The sequence below is a fragment of the Nansenia antarctica genome, assembly GCF_963989245.1.
Source record: "Nansenia antarctica genome assembly, chromosome: 15".
In the NCBI taxonomy this organism is placed as follows: Eukaryota; Metazoa; Chordata; class Actinopteri; order Argentiniformes; family Microstomatidae; genus Nansenia; species Nansenia antarctica.
The window spans coordinates 10467054-10479553 of NC_137685.1; the positions used below are offsets into that span (position 1 = coordinate 10467054).

At 51.8% G+C, this 12500-nt stretch overlaps 1 protein-coding gene across 1 annotated transcript in view; it reads left to right on the forward strand.

The window, feature by feature from the left end:
• The window catches only part of poc1a (POC1 centriolar protein A), a gene marked incomplete at its 3' end in the record, with an annotated part of 41767 nt that overhangs the window by 28034 nt on the left and 1233 nt on the right, over positions 1 to 12500 (forward strand). The window contains exon 9 of the mRNA XM_080545968.1: positions 5027 to 5284. Within this exon, the coding sequence (XP_080402094.1) occupies positions 5027 to 5284 (258 nt within the window). The remainder of the gene's footprint in view (positions 1 to 5026; positions 5285 to 12500) is intronic.

Here is a 12500-nt window from a genome sequence, read left to right on the forward strand (position 1 = left end):
GACCTAGATCTGATAAGAGTGTATTCATCTGACCACAGACAGCTGAACTCTTTGAAAGTCGGTTTCATCATGAAGCATTCATTGTGTGTGTGTGTGTGTGTGTGTGTGTGTCTGTGTCTGTGTCTGTGTCTGTGTGCGTGTGTGTGTGCGTGTGTGTGTGTGTGTGTGCACGTGTGTGCGTGTGCGTGCGTGTGCGTGCGGGTGCGTGTGTGTGTGCGTGTGCGTGTGTGTGTGTGTGTGTGTCTGTGTGTGTCTGTGTGTGTCTGTGTGTCTGTGTGTGTGCGCGCGGGTGTGTGTGTGTGCGTGCGCGCACGTCTATGTCTGCGCAGGTCTGCCTGTGTGTGTGTGCGCCTGTGTGTGTGTCTGTCTATGTCTGCCTGTGTGTGTGTGTGTGTGTGTGCTTGTCTGTCTGCCTGTGTGTGTGTGTGTGTGTGCCATGGTGTGATGAATGGTAGTGTATGCAGCGAGGGGGTATTGATGGCTGTGTCAGGCCAGTGCGATTCAGAGTTTCATTTGGGCCCCAGGAAATTTTCCACTGTTGGTTTTTCCAGTCCAGGTGATTCATCAGGAGGGTGTTAAACAGTGTGTGTGTGTGTGTGTGTGTGTGTGTGTGTGTGCGTGTATGCGAGAGCGAGCGTGCCTGTGGGGGGATGAGTGGGTAGGTGGTTGGGTGTGTGTGTTGGTCCATGTGTCTCGGTGTGTGTGTGTGTGTGTGTGTGTGTGTGTGTGTAAGGGAGGGGGAGAGAGTGAGTGGGTGGTTGGGTGCGTGTGTGTGTCTGTGTGTGTCTCTGTGTGTGAGTGCGTGCTAGCGCATGAGTGTGTGTGTGAGCAGCTGTTATAATGCTGAGCTGCGAATAAGTCCTCAACTCAACAAGAGTTAATCCTGCCTTGTTGAAGCTTGTCTGCCGAGCGCTAGCTTCAGCTAGCCTGCTAGCTTCTATCTCCCCTGCTGGTAGGGTTGCCAACTTTCTCACTATCAAATACGGGACAAAAGATGGCGTGCCACTGCGCACAGCGGGGGCGCTATACGTACTGTGGCAACTACCAGAATCAGCTGAGGAAAACACGCACCCAAGCTAGAGAACAACACAGAGAATTGCTACCCGCATTTAATAGTTCAAACAATAGTTCAGGTAAGGTAAAACGTTCCCCTCTTGGAGGGGAAAAGGAGATCATCCGCTTTAGGGCCCGGGTCCTGGCCGGGTACCTTTAGGGTTGTCCTGGGCGAAGTGGGAGGAGAGAGACCCGGGTACCACTCCTCTGGGCTGCCGCGGCCTCGCCTCTATTCGGTTGTTAAGTCTGACGTCAATCGTGACGTTTAGCAATTTCCGGGTCCAAACCAGAAATCCCCTGCACCAGAGTACCAGTGTACTACAGCGGTAGAATGACAGTTCAATCATTTTTTTAGACTCGGATCTATTCATACAACAAGGGACACAGCACTTTCCCGTTTTTTCCCATATTTGTCAGCGTCTTTGAGCCTCGGAAAAAAAGCGCTATATAAATATAACGATTTATTATTATTACTGAGGCATTTCGAAGACAGCGCCTCAGCCAACTTTGGACCCGGAAACACGTCACGACTTAACAACCGAATAGGACTCCGTCCGTAGCAGGTCAGTCGTTATTACAACTTTATAATCTTGCCAGGTTCCGGCGCTGATTAGCCCGTGTTGTGCCTCCCACCCGCCTGATTGCCTACCATGAGGCAGCTGCGTGTCGGGGTCGTATCTCCTGGCTATGACACGGCCCCCCGTGGCTGCTGTCCGCTGGTGCTGAAGCCCACTGTTCCCCGGGCGAGGCGAGGGGTCGCCACAGTATGCATAAGGGGGCCTGTGATTGGATGAATATACGGGACAAGGGAGGTCCTGTATATTCCTCCAGCCCAAAATACGGGACATCGTGGCTAATATGGGACAGTTGCGAGTCTACCTGCTAGTCTCTACCTGCTAGTCTCTACCTGCTAGTCTCTACCTGCTAGTCTCTACCTGCCCTGCTAGTCTCTACCTGCTAGTCTCTACCTGCTAGCCTCTACCTGCCCTGCTAGTCTCTACCTACCCTCTACACAAAATCCTCACAATGAAATAACAGACATGTCATCGGCAGGCAGTGCCATCCCTGTCTAGATATGATATGATATGATATGATATGATATAATATGAAGCTACAGAACAGGGAAGACAGCCACCCGCGAAAGCAGGTCTGAGGTTTGACGTTGAAGTTTATCATGGTGAGATAGTGTCTGTTCGTGGTAGGTGATTTATGATCAGGATATTGTTGACTCAGTGATGATGTCATGTCGGTAGCTATTCGACAGTGTGTTGAGTCAGGGGGGAGGCCGGAGGAGGTAGAAATTGGAGGACATTGTAACCTCTGGAGGTGAGTTACTGTACTGTGTCTTCTAGCCAGACCCAGGTGCCTGCTGCTTCCTGGGTTAAATATAGCCGGGCCTGGGCGTCCGGTGTGTTCCCCAGACTGGTCATGCTTTACAGAAGACCTCTGTAGAGGTCAATATTGACAGAGGCCCGGGCCGGGCCGAGCTTTCTACGGCTGAGGAACCCTCCTTGTGGCTCCGGGGGGGAGAGAGAGCCAATAGGAAGCCTGACAGAAAGGTTTACTCAGGAGGAAGACAAACAGCGGCACGCTGGCAGACCTCCGGCTGGACGTACCGGACAGAGACCCCATGGTTATTAGACGAGAAGAAGAATAGGAGAGAAAAGGTTTGGATAGAATAGCTTTATGGAGGGTTGGGAAGGTTAGAGGGGGGGTATGACTCAGCCAATCCCACTCCTCTCTCTAAGAACATAGACAGGGTTAGTCATGTGTGTGTGTGTGTGTGGACAGTGTGTGTGTGTGTGTGTGTGTGTGTGTGTGTGTGTGTGTGTGTGTGTGTGTGTGTGTGTGTGTGTCTTTGTCTGTGTCTGTGTCTGTGTCTGTGTCTTTGTCTGCGTGGTATGTCTGTGGTATGTGTGTGTCATGGAGGTTGAGGAGCCAGTGATGGGCTGAAATGTGATGAAAGTTTTCCATGTTAATGTATCACTGTATTAATCACCCGGGAGAGAGGGAGAGAGGGAGGGAGGGAGGGAGGGAAGGAGAGCTTCTCCTTGTTGACTCTCTCTCTCTCTCTCTCTCTCTCTCTCTCTCTCTCTCTCTCTCTGTCTCTCTGTCTATATCTCTCTTGTTCTCTCTCTCTCAAACAAACACACACACACACACACACACACATACCCACACACACACACACACACACACACACACACACACATACCCACACACAGTCACACATGCATACCCACACACAGCTGAAGCAGCAGAGAGCAAGCCCTTCATGAATACGACAGCGAGAGAGAGTTCACCCGGTTCAACAGGAGAACCAGGACTCCCACACCTGTCCCTGTGCTCACCCACCACACAGTGTACACACACACACACACACACACACACACACACACACACACACACACACACACAGACACACTCACAGACTCACACAAGCTGTCCCTGTGCTCACCCATCAAACAGTGTACACACACACACACACACACACACACACACACACACACACAGTCTGTCCCTGTGCTCACCCATCAGACAGGTCCTCAGCATGGCTGAGGTGTGTTATGATGCTGAGCCTGGCCCCGCCCCTGGCCCCGCCCCTGGCCCCGCCCCTGGCCCCGCCCCTGGCCCCGCCCCTGGCCCCGCCCCTGGCTGCTCTCTGAGACGCCTTTCTGCTGTATTGAGAAACTAGGCCAGCGGAGGTCCAGCAGGCTGCAGCTTCACAGCTGAGAACCGTTGACATGTGTCTGTGATTAGAACCAGAACATATTTCCTTATAATGTGTTTTTCAATAAAATAGTCAACTTTGTGCCAGTTTAGAAAAAAAGAAATAAACAAGTGTCATTTTCAGCACTGCGTATAAAGACAATAAAAACGGACTGGCTTCAGCTCAACTGGCTAAGGGCTAAATTATACCGCAAACGTCAACCTCGCGTTACCTCAGCGGTGCGTGTGAGTTTCATTGAAGTGCCCATGTTAACGGGTTAGAGCAGCCACACGGCCCATGTGAGATGCGCTCTCAAAGACAGGGACTGGCCGTAGCAGCTGTCCAGCAGCGGCACAAACGCTGCCAGTGGGGGAGAGGCGACAGAAAGTCCAGGAGAAGTTCCGCCACGCACACGCACCGCTGAGGTAACGCTGGTGGTGAGTTTCCAGCATAAGCCTCCCCTGCCCCGCCCCCCCCCCCAACCCCCCCACAGCCTGGGCACCTGTCCTCCAGATGTGGACCAGGGCTGTGTACACAAGAGAAATACTAGAACTGCCTGGGTGCAGAGGGCTTATGGAGGTGTGTGTGTGTGTGTGTGTGTGTGTGTGTGTTTGAGAGAGAGAGAACAAGAGAGATACAGACAGACAGAGAGAGAGAGATGTGTGTGTGTACTGTGTGTGTGTGTGTGTATGTGTGTGTGTGTGTGTGTGTGTGTGAGAGTGACTGTCGTCCGATGTGTTGTGTGATGAAGTTGACGTTGTGTGATGTGGGTTAGTACATGATGGTGATGCCAAAGCCAAGCGTCCATCCTTGGGTCCAAAATATCGTTTTATTGTGTTCTATTCTATCTGGTTCTATTCGGCGGATGTGTCCATGGGTCCGAGTCTGTACTCTGGTAAAGTGATCGCATCATAATCAGAGAATACCATGACAACAAAGCTGTCTGGGGCCAAACATAGCAAGGTTGTATCGGAAGCTCCATAGGAGACTAGTAAAAAATAAAAATAAAAATGTTTGTGTGATAAATGTGTTTATATATTTCAGGCATGTCTACTGGTACAAGTAACGTGACCAGTCGTTAATATCGCTGAAAGACGATTTCTTTCTTCTAACCTGCGCAGTTTTTCACACTGTCTCCGTTTCTGGGATGATGGGAAAAGCAAAAAATAATGAACACGTTGCCAATTCTATCAGCCACGTATTTGCCTTCTCATCACTCTACCAGGGTATTCATTGGATGTTCTGTGGCTCTGTTTGGTCCAGGCGTCCGAGTCCGGAGAGCTGTGTAACGGCGCTGAGGTGAGTTGCAGCAGAAGCAGAAGCGGACCTACCCTGTCCTCCAGGGGACCCAGCGCCAGGCCTTCCTCTACCCAGCAGACGCAGCACCAGGCCCAGCCTAAGCCTCAACTCCAGCCCCAGGCTCAGCCCCAGCCCCAGCCCCAGGCCCAGGATGGAGGGATACCTGCTGCTCTAGCCAGCACCCTGGAGCACATAGTGGGTCAGCTGGATGTCCTCACCCAGGTACTATAAACCTCTTGATACACACACACACTCTTCCATAAGCACGTGGACTCAGAGGCACAGATTGTTTGTCAGGGGGGCAGTGGAGGTAGACGTTGTGATGTCTGAAGGGCGGTATGTCTAGGTGGAGGGAGGCGTAGACTGGCTCATTGTAATGCATGGAACGGAATCAGGGAATGGTAATAAAATCATGTGTGTTTCATACCATTCCCTGATTCCGTTCCTTGCATTGCACCGAGCTCGCCCTCCGGTTCCTACCTCCACCAGCCCCCCCCCGGTCAGATTCTGCAGCTAGTTCGAAAAGGTCAGACCCATTTCGATGCCAGGGCCCGAAGGGTCGGGCATAAAAATAGTAGCCAGTCAGAACAGCACAAGGAGAGCTTGGAACACTCGGGCTTTTCATCCAGCTGGACATCGACTATTTTCTGCAATTCACACCCCAGATGTGGCCAGCTGAGAGAGTCAGTGGTAGACTAAGTACTAGTGTTGGGATTCTCCTCATAGTCATCATCGGCAGGCTGGTGTGACGACGACGACAACAATAACAACAACAACAACAACAACAAACACACACACAACCACACACACACACACACACACACACACACACACTCACACTCACACACACACACACACACACACACACACACACACACACACACAATGTACATGTACATTAAGTCTAATGTGTCCTTCTCTCTGTGGTGCTGCTTTTTAGATGGAGGCTTAATGGGAGAGGAGGAGAGGGGGAGGCAGAGGGAGGTGTGAACCCCCTCAGGAAAATATATCATTCATACATTAGAACTGGCACTGCTCTCTCTCTCTCTCTCTCTCTCTCTCTCTCTCTCTCTCTCTCTCTCTCTCTCTCTCTCTCTCTCTCTCTCTCTCTTTGTCTGGCGTAGAGCTTTAATGTTTAATGTTGTGCTCAGAGCGAGAGATCTGTAATGTGGTTTGAGCAGACACTGTGGAAGTAGGTCTACTGAAAGTTATGTCATATCAGTCTCTGATAGTCTCTTATATCAGTCTCTAATATCAGTCTCTGATAGTCTCTAATATCAGTCTCTAATAGTCTCTGATAGTCTCTGATATCAGTCTCTGATAGTCTCTGATATCAGTCTCTGATAGTCTCTAATATCAGTCTCTGATAGTCTAATATCAGTCTCTAATAGTCTCTGATAGTCTCCAGTAGTCTCGAATAGTCTCTGATAGTCTCTGATAGTCTCTGATAGTCTCTGATAGTCTCTGAAAATCTTCGGTATGAATACGTGTACCGTTACACCCCAATCTCAGGTAGTCTCTGATATCAGTCTCTGCTAGCGGTCTCTAACAATGGTGTTCTCTAATAGGGTGAATGCAGGTGTTTGTTGTTGTGATGAACATCCCCCAAGGTTGAGAAGCCAATTAGTTGTTTTGTGTTTTGTGGACCAGGAAACGAGGTGATTAGCTTCTCCATTCTTCTACGGTGTAATAACACACGGCGGAAAACTTAACAGGCCCTAATGATGTTTCATGTTAATGTGCATGTGTTTGTGTTTCATATTAACCGTGAGTCTGACTCAGCCCGGCCCTCAGAGGACTCCAGTTACGCTGTGTTGACAGAGGTGACGAGGCTTGAGTCCGGTGGGAAACAGAGGCCTCGTCTAACTCACTAATGGTCTGTTTCTACCACACTCCGGAGCGCCGGACCGGGACAACTACGATATTGATTAGTTCCTTTGAATCCTCCTGTAATCCAACAAAACATAATCTGAGATTAGATTAGATGCTTGTACTTCAAGGATACCCAGATTGTTAATTGAGACTGGTTGCATTAGCTGGTTCTGTTTCCCACGGATGAGAGGGGGATATGTCTGGGCTGGTTGGAGTTGGAGGGAGAGGAGAGGAGAGGGGAAGACAGGAGAGGATAGAACCCGAAGGGGGGAGAGGAGAAAGGAGGAGAGAAGAAGAGAGGAGAGGAGAGAACAGAAGGGAGGAGAGGAGAGGAGAGGAGAGGAGAGAACAGAAGGGAGGAGAGGAGAGGGGAGGAGAGAAGAAGAGAGGAGAGGAGAGGAGAGAACAGAAGGGAGGAGAGGAGAAGGGAGGAGAGAAGAAGAGAGGAGAGGAGAGGAGAGAACAGAAGGGAGGAGAGGGGAGGAGAGAAGAAGAGAGGAGAGGAGAGGAGAGAACAGAAGGGAGGAGAGGAGAAGGGAGGAGAGAAGAAGAGAGGAGAGGAGAGAACAGAAGGGAGGAGAGGAGAGGGGAGGAGAGAAGAAGAGAGGAGAGGAGAGGAGAGAACAGAAGGGAGGAGAGGAGAGGGGAGGAGAGAAGAAGAGAGGAGAGGAGAGAACAGAAGGGAGGAGAGTAGGCGGAGCAGGACTGGGGTCTATGTTCGTACATGATGATGGGGGCAGGGGGCTTGGGTCCCAAATGCACGAAAGGTCTCGAGGACCAACGCGTTGAACTTGGTCTTTATTAAACCAATAGAAAGGTTGTCAAAAACAAACAACTCATAGCCATACCTTGCATCAATCATCCTCCCTCCCCTGCCCCCCAGAGCTTGCACAGCACACGTTTCTGATTCGGAGTAACAGTACGCCTTGCGGCCATGGGATTCGCTGAAATCAAATCATAACAAATACTTGACTCAGTAAATTCCCCCCCCCCACTCCCACAAGGCCAGGTTTGAGTGGTTGGTAGTCCAGGCTGTAGCCTGGGGGGAGGGGGGCCCACTGGGACCGGTGTGTTCACTGCACACCAGATGGTTTCCATTGTAGAGGAAGTCCTGGTGTCCCGGGACACTACCTCCTGTAGCATGGATGTAGTAAAGGCGTCTGGCCGTGTGTGTGTGTGTGTGTGTGTGTGTGTGTGTGTGTGAGTGAGTGTGTGAGTGTGTGAGTGTGTGAGTGTGTGTGTGTGTGAGTGTATGTGTGAGTGTGAGTGTGAGTGTGAGTGTGAGTGTGTGTGTGTGTGTGTGTGTGTGTGTGTGTGTGTGTGTGTGAGTGTGAGTGTGAGTGTGAGTGTGAGTGTGAGTGTGAGTGTGAGTGTGAGTGTGAGTGTGAGTGTGAGTGTGAGTGTGTGTGTGTGTGTGTGTGTGTGTGTGTGTGTGACTGAGCCCCCTCTGACATGTGGGAGCGTTTATTGACATTATAACATTATAGGGCTGCAAGGCTAGGGGAAGGCCCTCCCTCCCTGGGGGCCCTCCCTCCCTGGGGGCCCTCCCTCCCTGGGGGATGCCAACATTAACCCCACCCTCCCCACTACTGTGATCCCCCACCCTCCCCACTACTGTGATCCCCCATCCCCCCACCCTCCCCACTACTGTGATCCCCCACCCCCCCCACCACTGTGATCCCCCACCCCCCCACCCTCCCCACCACTGTGATTACCACCCCCCCACCCTCCCCATTACTGTGATCCCCCACCCCCCACCCTCCCCACTACTGTGATCCCCCACCCTCCCCACCACTGTGATTACCACCCCCCACCCTCCCCACTACTGTGATCCCCCACCCTCCCCACCACTGTGATTACCACCCCCCACCCTCCCCACTACTGTGATCCCCCACCCTCCCCACTACTGTGATCCCCCCCCCACCACTGTGACCTTGCCACATTCCCGTCATTATTTCCTCCAAAGCCTTGTTAAGTGACGACCCCCCCCACCCTCCCCCACTCCCCTAGTCCAGACTAAGACCAGCTCTGATCCGGGGGAGGCTGGTGGAGGAAGAGATCGGAGGACAGGCTCGATGAGCACACCCGTCCTCCGATTCTTACCTCCTCCAGCCTCCCTCTGCTCTGGTCGTCATGGTGATGAAAGCCACTCAGACACACGTCAGGGAAACCCCCCGAAGGAGGTGTGGAAGCAGAGGATCATGGGATGAGCAGATCGTAGGAAGGAAGAGTTCTCCAGGTACAGCGGGCCGGTCCTTTTGATTCGGATGAAATGTAAAAGTGAAAGTGATTGTGTAGTCCGAATCATTCTTCTTCTGCGTACTGTACTACGTTTTTCGGCGTTTTTCTGGATTTTTCTGCGAAGTGATTTATTCCCGTTTTTCCCTTTTGTTCAGAACATTATACAGTCCTGGAGGCCCGCAGGTTGTCCTGATAAAACTGTTCTTATTAAAGTCCCCGCCATTAAGGCTTTCTCAGAACTAAACTGTATCAAGAAGCTCAAAGGCACGGATGAATTATTCACATGCAAACTTTTATGCTGGAAAATGCTTAGCAAGCTAATTGGCATTATTCTCTTTCTCTCTCTTCAGCCTCTCTCTCTCTCTCTCTCTCACTCACTCTGTCTTTCTCTTTATCCTGTCTCGGTCTCTCTCTCAATCTCTCTCTATTTTCAGTCTCTCTCTACCCTTGTCTGTCTTTCCTCCCTCTCTCTCTCTCCCCCCCCTCTCCCCCCCTCTCTCCCCCCCTCTCTCCCTCTTTCTCTCCCCCCCTCCCTCCCTCACCCCCTCCCTCCCTGCTTCCCTCACCCCCTCCCTCCCTCCTCCACCAGTCGAAGCAGCAGACCAGCGTAGCTCCGTGTCCCTCGCCCCCTCCCTCCCTCCCTCCCCCACCAGTCGAGGCCACAGCCCAGCCCAGCTCCGTGTCCGTCGCCCCCTCCCTCCCTCCTCCACCAGTCGAGGCCACAGCCCAGCCCAGCTCCGTGTCCCTCGCCCCCTCCCTCCCTCCCTCCCTCCCCCACCAGTCGAGGCCACAGCCCAGCCCAGCTCCGTGTCCCTCGCCCCCTCCCTCCCTCCCTCCCTCCCCCACCAGTCGAGGCCACAGCCCAGCCCAGCTCCGTGTCCGTCGTCGCCTCGCAGAACAGATCATTGGAGTTATTACCAGCAGCCCGTCTCTTTGTGAACTCTGTAATGGGACATCTTGAAATATTTAGCGTATAAAACATATTAAAATCAGCTCAGAAGTTGCGAAGCGTCTCTCTGACGAGCGCGGCGGTCGCCAAAAAAGTCATCCTGGCCCCCGGCCCTCGAAACCCTCCCCCTCACTCACACCCCCTCACTCACACCCACTCCACCCCCCCCCCCCTCTCCCCCCCCCCAACCCCGAAAAAACCACAACGAGAAGAAAAATCCAAATAAAGCCCAGAGCCGAACCGAAATAACCCTGGATCAGGACCGGGGACAGACTTTAACGAGCCTGTAACAGAAGTTACACAGAGACTCAGAGAGGCCTCAGAGGGAGAAGTGGAGGAAAATATGAACAAAGCTCTCATCACACCACGGCTCCTCTGAACGTTCTCACTCAGGACCGGGAGGGTTAGGGTTTTTGTCAGGATAATAATTCTCCCATGGCTTAATTGAGGCCATGGCGCTTTTGTCGTAGCTTGACGATGGTTTCCGAAGGTGATGGAACAGCCTCCGTGGCGACCATTTTGCGGTCTCTTCCTCTTCTTCGCTTTGATACTTGATTGTTACTGAGCAACTGTGTTATCGTAGGCCTTATCGGGATTGCTGATTGGCTAGCTGTCTTGTGGCTGCCGCTGGTGACGAAGATGAGGGAGACCTCTGCTGCTAAGCCTCTGTGTGTGTGTGTGTGTGTGTGTGTGTGTGTGAGTGTGAGTGTGTGTGTGTGTGTCTCTCTCTCTGTGTGTGTGTGCGTGTGTGCCTGTGTGTGTGTGTCTCTGTGTATGTGTGCCTGTGTGTGTGTGTGTCTCTGTGTCTGTGTGTGCGTGTGCGTGTGCGTGCGTGTGTGTGTGTGTGTAGTGGTGGCCTAGGGGATAGTGAGTTGGACTGATGATCAGAAAGTCATATCCCACCTGGGAACACCACCACTAGTGTGCCCTTGAGTAAGGCACTTAGCCCTAAATTACTCCAGGGAGAATGTCCCTCTAATCTCTAATTGTAAGTCACTTTGGATAAAAGCGTCTGCTAAATGGTAAAAATGTAAATGTAAAAAATAAATGTGTGTGTGTGTATCTCTGTCTCTATGTCTCTGCGTGTGCGTGTGTGTGACTGGTATAACTGTGGGATTGAAGCAAGGTCGAAAACATCTTCTAATTGAATCGAAAGGATTTTCTGAATTGATTTTATGCCCCACAGACTAAAAAGACCATTCAAGAACAACATTATGTGGATCCTTCTCCTCGGAGGTCACAGCGAGAGCAGCCTGAACGTGGGACGATCCACACAGAGGGACGGCTTCTGCTTTGACTGACGTTCACACAGTCCTGACTTGATATCGTTAACTATGATGGGGAAGCAATAAACTGTTTGACTAGGAATGCAGTAAATACAGGGAGGGGGGAGGGAGAGAGAGAGGAGGGAGAGAAAGTGAGGGAGGGGGGAGAGAAAGGGACGGGAGGGAGGGAGAGTGAGGGAAAGAGGGAGAGACCGAGAGAGAGAGAGGGGAAGAGACAGTGGTAGAGACAGTTTATCTCTTCAAGCTAAGTAACCGTGACCTCACTGTGCTCCTCCAAACTGAGTGTGTAAGCCGTGTGTGTGTCTGTGTCTCTGTCTGTGTCTGTGTCTGTGTGCGTGTGTGTGTGTGTGTGTGCGTGTGTCTGTGTCTCTGTCTGTGTCTGTGTCTGTGTGTGCGTGTGTCTGTGTGTGCGTGTGTCTGTGTGTGCGTGTGTCTGCGTGTGCGTGTGTGTGTCTGTGTGTGCGTGTGTCTGTGTGCGTGTGTCTGTGTGTGTGCGTGTGTCTGTGTGTGTCTGCGTTTGCCTGTGTGTCTGTGTGCGTGTGTCTGTGTGTGCGTGTGCATCCGGGTCCCATTTCAGCTCCTACGGTAGTTTACATCCACCCATACTCCATCGACACTCCATCCACACTCCACTTCCTTCTAGACGCCCCCCCTCTCCTTCCTGTTGGTCGGTCTCTGTCAGACAGGAAACCACAGCTCAGCACCTTGTCAAGGCAACCACGTTACGTTGGTTTCACACAAAGCCGTGTGTGAGTGTTCCTGTGAGTGCTTCTCTGGTTCTCTATGAGGGTCCTGAAGGGTCTGTTTACTACCTGGCAGGACAGAAATAGAGCTTGAACAGAACACCCAGACTACTTCCTGTTGTTTTTGTTGTTGTTGTTGTTGTTGTAAAGAGGCTGGTAACCCACTTCCACCAAGCCATTACCCATACTCCTTTCTCCCTGTCCTCTGCCTATTGTGCCCGCTGCCGCTCTCTCTCTCTGTCTCTCTCTCTCTCTCTCTGCCTCTCTCTCTCTGTCTCTCTCTCTCTCTCTCTATCTCTCTGTCTCTCTCTCTCTGTCTCTCTTTCTCTGCCTCTCTCTCTCTCTCT